Source organism: Solanum pennellii, chromosome 5 (assembly GCF_001406875.1).
Source record: "Solanum pennellii chromosome 5, SPENNV200".
NCBI classification, from domain to species: Eukaryota; Viridiplantae; Streptophyta; class Magnoliopsida; order Solanales; family Solanaceae; genus Solanum; species Solanum pennellii.
In genome coordinates, this window is record NC_028641.1 from 1,606,606 (window position 1) to 1,613,999 (window position 7,394).

A 7,394-nucleotide genomic window follows, 5' to 3' on the forward strand; every position below is an offset into this window, starting at 1 on the left:
TGATATGAAATTTCAACATCTTTTTTGTCCAAATTTTTTGTGGACATTCGTTGAGACGTTAGCTATGGAGCCAGTTGGCCCTTACGGCCAAAACGATCAATTTTCAAGGTCAAACAAGCCCCTGAGATAGTAAAAAAAAAACCTTCATTTTACCAATTTTCGTGTGCTATAGTCCATGGATTTTTGGTGATCCCGAATTTCGACGTCTTTTTTTAACCAAATTTTTTGGGGACGTCCGTTAAGATGTTATCTATAGATCATGTTGGCCCTGACGGCCAAAATGATCATTAAGAAGGTCAAACAAGCCCCGAAGCAGGTAAACCCCTCATGGATTTTTGATGATTCAGAATTCTAACATATATTTTGCCTACATTTATTGTGGACGTATCTTAAGAAGCTGTCTATGGAGACATATGGTCCTGACGGCCAAAACGGCTCATTTAGAAGGTCAAACAAGTCCAGAGTCGGTAAACCCCTCATTTTGCCAATTTTCGTATGCTATAGTCCACAATATTTTTTGGTGATCTGGAATTCCGACTTTTTTTGCCCATATTTTTTGTTGTATGCCCATTAAGACGTTACGTAGGGAGCTAGTTGGTCCTAATGGACCAAACAACTCATTTTAAAGGTCAGACGAGCCCAGAGCAGGTAACCCCTCATTTTTTTGATTTTCATGTTCATATTCCACGATTTTTTGATGATCCAGAATTCCAATTTTTTTTGCCCAAAGTTTTTGTGGATGTCCATTGATACGTTAGCAATGAAGCTAGTTGACCCTGGCGGCCAAAACGATCCATTTTATAGGTCAACGAGCCCCTAAGCAGGTAAATAGCCCATTTTGCTGATTTTCGTGGGCCATAGTCCATGGATTTTTGGTGATTCAAAATTTTGACATCTTTTTTTGCTAAAATTTTTTGTGGACATCTGATAAGTCCAATTGGTTGTGACGTCCAAAACGTCCAATTTTCAATGTCAAACGAGCCCTGAAGCATGTAAACCCCATTTTGCCGACTTTCGTGTACTATAATCCATGGATTTTTGGTGATTCGAAATTCCGATGTATTTTTTGCCCAATTTTTTTGTGAACGTCCGTTAAGACGTTAACTATAGAGTCAGTTGGTCCTGACGATCAAAACGGCCCATTTTGAAGGTTAAACGAGCCCTGGAGTAGGTAAACCCCTCATTTTGCTGATGTTCGTATGCTATAGTGCACGATCTTTTTTGGTGATCCAGAATTCTGATGTCTTTTTTGCCCAATTTTTTCGATGACATCCGTTATAACGTAAGCTATGTAGCTAGTTGAACTTGACAGCCAAAATAACCATTCTCAAGGTCAAACGAGCCCTTGAGCAGGTAAACTCCCATTGATTTTTGTGTGCTATAGTCCATGGATTTTTGGTGATCTAGAATTCTGGCGTCTTTTTTGTCTAATTTTTTTTGGATGTCTTTTAAGACGTTATGTATGGATTTATTTGGCCCTACCAACCAAAAAGGTCCATTAAGAAGGTCTAACAAGGCTCGAAGCAGGTGAACCCCTTATTTTCTATTTTTGTGTGCTATAATCCATCAATTTTTTGTGATTCAAAATTTCGACGTCGATTTTGCCCAATTTTTTTATGGAAATCCATTAAGACGTTATCTATGGATCCAGTTGGTCCTGACGCCAAAAAAGTCCATTTTGAAGGTTATACGAGCTCCAGAGCTGGTAAACACCTCATTTTACCGATTTTCATGTGTTATAGTCCACGATCTTTTTTGGTGATCAGGAATTTCGACATTATTTTTGCCGAAAATTTATATTGACGTCCGTTAAGACGTTTTCTATGGAGTCAGTTTGATTGACGGCCAAAACATCTCATTTTGAAGGTCAAACGAGCCCCTGAGCAGGTAAACCGTCCATTTTGCTGATTATTGTGGCTATAGTCCATTGATTTTTAGTGATTCAGAATTCCGATGTCTTTTTAGCTTAAATTTTTTATGGACGTCCGTTAACACGTTAGTTATGGAGCTAGTTGGCCTTGACGACCAAAATGATCCATTTTCAAGGTCAACAAGCCCCGAATCAGGCAAATTTTGACGATTTTTGTGTTATATAATCAATGGATTTTGGTGATTCGAAATTCTGACGTCTTTTTTGCCCAAATATTTTATGGACGTCCATTAAGAAGTTACATATGGAGCCAGTCTGTCCTGAAGGTCAAAACGATCTGATTTGAAGGTCAATCGAGCTCCGGAGCAGGTAAAACCCTTGTTTTGCCGATTTTCGTGTGTTATAGTCCACAATCTTTTGGTGATCCGGAATTTCGATTTATTTTTTACCCAATTTTTTTTGTTAGACGTCTGTTTAGATGTTAGATATAGAGTCAATTGGCCTTGACAACCAAAACGATCCATTTTCAAGGTCAAATGAGCCCCTGGGCAGGTGAACCCCCCTATTTTTATCAATTTTCGTGTGCTATAGTCCGTGGATTTTCGGTGATCCAGAATTTTGATTTTTTTTTTTGCTCAATTTTTTTGTTGACATACGTTAAGACGTTATCTATAGAGTCAGTTGGCCCTGACGGCCAAAAATGACCCATTAGGAAGGTCAAACAAGCCTCGAGGCATGTAATTCCTCATTTTGCCGATTTTTGTGTACTATAGTCCATGGATATTTAGGGATTCAAAATTCCGACGTCTCTTTTGCCCAAATTTTTTGTGGACGTCTGTTAAGACGTCTTCTATGGAGTCAGTTGGTCATGTCGGCCAAAACAACCCATTTTGAAGGTCAAACGAGCACCAGAGCAGGTTAACCCCTTATTTTGCCGATTTTCATGTGCATAGTCTGCGATCTTTTTTGGTGATCCGAAATGCCGACTTCTTTTTTGCCCAAATTTTTATAAATTCAGAACTCCAATTTTTTTTACTTAAATTTTTTTATTGACGTCCATTAAGACCTTAGCGATGGAGTTAGATGGTCCCCATGGTAAATAGACCATTTTCAAGGTCAAACGAGTTCTAAGGCAGGTAAAACCCCATTTTTTGGTGGTCTGGAATTCTAATTTTTTTCCTAAAACTTTTCATGTACGTATGTTAAGACCTTAGCAATGGAGTCAGTTGGTCCCCATGGGCAAACAGACTCCTTTTCAAGGTCAAACAAACCCTAGAGCATGTAAATTCTCATTTTGTCAATTTTCATGTGCTATAATCCATGGATTTTTGGTGATCCAAATTCTGAAAAAAGTTTCAAAATTTTTCATTGACGTTTGTTAAGATCTTAGCAATGATCCAATCTGGTCCGCAGAGGCAAACAAGCCAATTTTAAATTTTCTGGCCATTTAGAACAGACATATCAACACGAAAACAAGATGCATTTTCTTATTCAAATAAATGTAACAAAGAACTTGATATGGATACACAACTAGTTGTATCAGTTTAAAAATTATAACTGAGACCACTAGACTGATCTCATCCACTTCAAAATTTCCACAAACACATGAACTTTATTCAAACACAAGAAGTGTCATTGCTTTGTATTTTCCCTTTGGTTTGCTTAGTATAAGCTACCTTTGTGTTTCTCAATTTTCATCTTTAGTCCATCTTTATCTGCTCCCACAATCTGGTCAACAACCTCCCCTTTCTTCATCAACACGAACGTTGGCATAGCTTGAACCCCGTATTTTTCAGCTACATCCTGTTTCCAATCGTCCAAAATTCGAGTAAAATTACTATCATGGAAAAGGATTTAAGATATACACACTGACGTTATTAACTTCTATTATTTTTACCAAATTGTAAAGTTTATTATATAGGTTCTCCTATAATTATCTTATAAGTGATCCTGATTGTGTAAACACGTCAATTTATAGAACTTAAACTCGAAAAAAGAAAAGGATTGTGAAGTTTAAGAAGTCATACAACTAGTTCATCAACATCAATCTTGACAAACTCAACATTTGTATATTTGGCAGCAAAGTCATTGATAATTGGGTCCATGTTTCTGCAAGGACCACACCATGTAGCTGTGAAGTCAATAACAACCTACTAGAAACAAGGCAAATGATTAGTACCATATGATAATTTACCATTTGTTTGTATCTTTTAAAGATTCAAAGTGGTTACTAGTTTCGTCACTTTTATCTAAATACATAACTATTTATCTACATAATTAATTTCAACACTTAAAATAATTGTCAGCACTTAAGCTTATCAACTATTTACAGTCAACTAATCAAAACGGGCTCTACAATAGGTTAATCACTTCTATCTAACTACATAACTTTTTATAAAATCAGTTTCAATACTTAAAATTGATTGTGAACACTTGAAGATTATCACCTATTTACCATAAGTTAATCAAATCAGGTTAATATAGAGTGATAGTGTAAAAATAAATACCAATGTGTTTTGTATCTTTCAAAGAATCAAAATAGTTATCTGTGTCTCAGTACTTCTATCTTAATACATAACTGTTTATTTATAAAATCAGTTTCAAACACTTAAATATAATTTTCAGTATTTATCCGCTATTTACTAACAACTAATCGAGATAGGCTCTACAACAAGTTAAAATAGAGTAATAATGTAAAAATGATAAGCATTTTTTTTATCTTTCAAAGAATCAAAATAGTTATCTGTGTCTCAGTACTTCTATCTAAATATATAGCTGTTTATTTATAAAAATCCGTTTCAAATGATTTTCAACGCTTAAAGCTTATCAACTATTTACCATCAACTAATCAAAACGGGCTCTACAACATGTTACAATAAAGTAAAATGATGATTACCAATTTGTTTGTATCTTTCAAAAAATTTAAATGGATCATGCATTTTGTTGAAGAGTTGAAAGTAATGACTTGACACCCCTTGACTAGTTGTGTGATTGGCTTCTTGTTAAATTCAGGCCATGTTGGGTAGTTGTAACCACTCATTTTTCTTCTTTTTTTTATTTAAAAAAAAAACCTCTTATTTAACTTCTAGGTTTTAAGAGGGTTTTTTTTTTTCTCACTTTGATATGTTGGAGCTTAGAGTTATGCAAAGACCTTATTTATAGAGGTTGTTGATGTTCAAATTTTTCTTTTCTTTAAAATGTAAAATAACTTATAAATGAGTATAGAATATGTTCTTCATTATGTCGACCATTTCATGTTTATTTATATAAAAAAAATAAAGAAAAATTTTGATGCTAAATTGATTTTTTTTGTTTGTTTAATTGGTAATGGTCCTTTGGTCCAATATTTCCAATTTAATGTCTTTATCACTTTATTCTAATGTGTTTTAATTTTATACGCGGACAATATATCTATCGAGGTCAATTAAAAGATAATTGCTGGAAAATGACGAAATTAATACTTCATTCATGTTAATTTCTTTGACCGATTTTGACTTAGTACGAAGTATAAAAAGTCATAGTTTTAAATTACTAAAAAACGTAAAATGTATCAAAATATTTTTTAATCTTGTGTTCTTAAACATTTCACATGAAATTTGAACAAATGATTGTTAAAAAAAATATATATTTATTAAGCAGACTAATTTAAAAATAAAGTAAAACAAACAAATTGAAATAGAAAAAGTATAACTTACTGATTTAATGAAGTAAAAAATACATGTTAATTAATCATTGATAAAGTAAAAGTATAATCTATTCAAGCGTGGGCGAAGTTAGTAAGGACTCTGGGAGGTTATCCCAACCTCGTTCTGTAAAAAACTATATTGTTTATACATAATTAAAATTATTTATATATATAGTAGATGTTACCGGTTCAACTATTTGTATGTCTATATTTTCCTATTTTAAATCTTGTTCTCTCGATAAAAATCATGGCTCCGTCGCAGTAATTTTAGACTTTGTATAAACAGGAAGTTTTTACTTTTTACCCTAATGTCAACCTGGAAAAAAAAGTTGTTTACTTTTTACCCTAATGTCTTGTTTATTAGTTATATTCTTCACCTAGTAATTTTATATCTGAAAATAATAGGAACCAATACTTAAAAAAGAACATTATAACTATTAACAATTGTAGTATATGATTTAAGAATATTATTATTGGTGACAGAAACAATGTTCTCTAAAGTATTGGTTCATATTATTTTGAAAATAGGAATATGATTACAAGGTGAAAAATAGCATAAAGTTTCAATTTAATTAGGGGAAAGGCTGGATAGCATTTCATTCAAGAAAATGATAGATTCTATTCTTATTTATAATTTTATATCATGCAAATGATGGCTTTAAAAGAAAGAAAATTCATTGAATCTGAAACCAAAATTACCAATTAATATAAATTGAGATTTCAATTATTAACATTCGTCGCGGATCTAGGATTAAAATTTAACGAGTTTAACCTTCTTGAATTGGAAGTATAAAATATATTGAGCTCAGTTAATAACTTTTGTTCAAAAAATATTTAATTGTATTAAGAAAAATCACTTTATCGATAGAAATAATCTATTATGACCTAGTAATTGTTATGCATATCCTAAATTTGAAATCCAGAAAGTACAAATTATGAATCTGCCTCTTTAACACAAATTAAAAATATTCAGGACTTAAATAAATAAATAAAATATATCTTTAACGGTTTAAACTTCCAGATAAAACGATTCGATAGAATTCAATATATATATATATATATAAAAAGTTGTCTTGTTAGAATATGTAATTGTACTTGTGCACAAACACAAAAGCATCTAGAAGACATTTTCACTAGAGAATTTTGCAATGAAAATGGTGTGCAATTCAATTACAACTTCATTGATTGAAGAGAATATTTCCAAATGAAATTATAAAGTGAAGTTTGCTACTTTCTTAGCATCTGTCCATTGTGGTCCTTTAGGTATAACAAAAATATTTTACATGAAAAATATTTTTTTAATAATGAAAAACATTATGTAAATCATTTGTTTGATTAGTATTTAATTAATTGAACCCAAAGTTGATGGAATGTGGTTCCTCTTTTTCTTATATGTGAGTTGTGAGTGCTAAGAATAATTTTGTAAGGTTCATATTGTAAGGATTTAAATAATTTTGGTATAAAAATGATAAATTAGATAACAAAAAATAAATATATCATAAAAGACACAATAATATCTTAATATAGTTTGATCAATCAATTTATATATCCAACAGAGAAGATGAATAATATACTATATGAAAAAGAGTTCAAAAGATCGAAATAAATAATCGCATAAAATTCACTGAAAATATTTAAATATGCTTTTATAGATGATGATTAAAGGAATACTGAGAGCTTTTATTTATAATTTGTATCCAATTATATCTAAATCTAATTAAATGTAAGTTTTCAAAGAAGAATGTAATGAAAAGTTTTACTCATCTCTTCTAGAACAATATTATATTCCTAATTATTTTTTAAAATCACATTATAGTTGTTTTTTATATTCTCTAGAAT

At 31.6% G+C, this 7,394-nt stretch overlaps 1 protein-coding gene across 1 annotated transcript; it reads right to left on the reverse strand.

The window, feature by feature from the left end:
- Positions 1 to 3,331: 3,331 nt before the first annotated feature.
- LOC107018544 (thioredoxin H4-like) lies at positions 3,332 to 5,011 on the reverse strand. The gene is made up of 3 exons (XM_015219052.2): positions 4,767 to 5,011; positions 3,898 to 4,020; positions 3,332 to 3,673 (listed from the first exon to the last, which is right to left on the reverse strand). Exons 1-3 carry the CDS (start codon positions 4,908 to 4,910, stop codon positions 3,533 to 3,535), a joined length of 408 nt encoding a protein of 135 aa, XP_015074538.1. The 5' UTR covers positions 4,911 to 5,011; the 3' UTR covers positions 3,332 to 3,532.
- Positions 5,012 to 7,394: the final 2,383 nt, after the last annotated feature.

Bases quoted from the DNA above. Each gene is read 5' to 3' on its own strand.
- LOC107018544 (XM_015219052.2), bottom strand. From the start codon at position 4,910: ATGAGTGGTTACAACTACCCAACATGGCCTGAATTTAACAAGAAGCCA. The intron at 4,021-4,766 runs GTAATCATCATT...TGTTTCTAGTAG, and splicing joins TGAAAGATACAAACAAATTG to GTTGTTATTGACTTCACAGC. The intron at 3,674-3,897 runs GTATGACTTCTT...GATTGGAAACAG, and splicing joins TTGATGTTGATGAACTAGTT to GATGTAGCTGAAAAATACGG.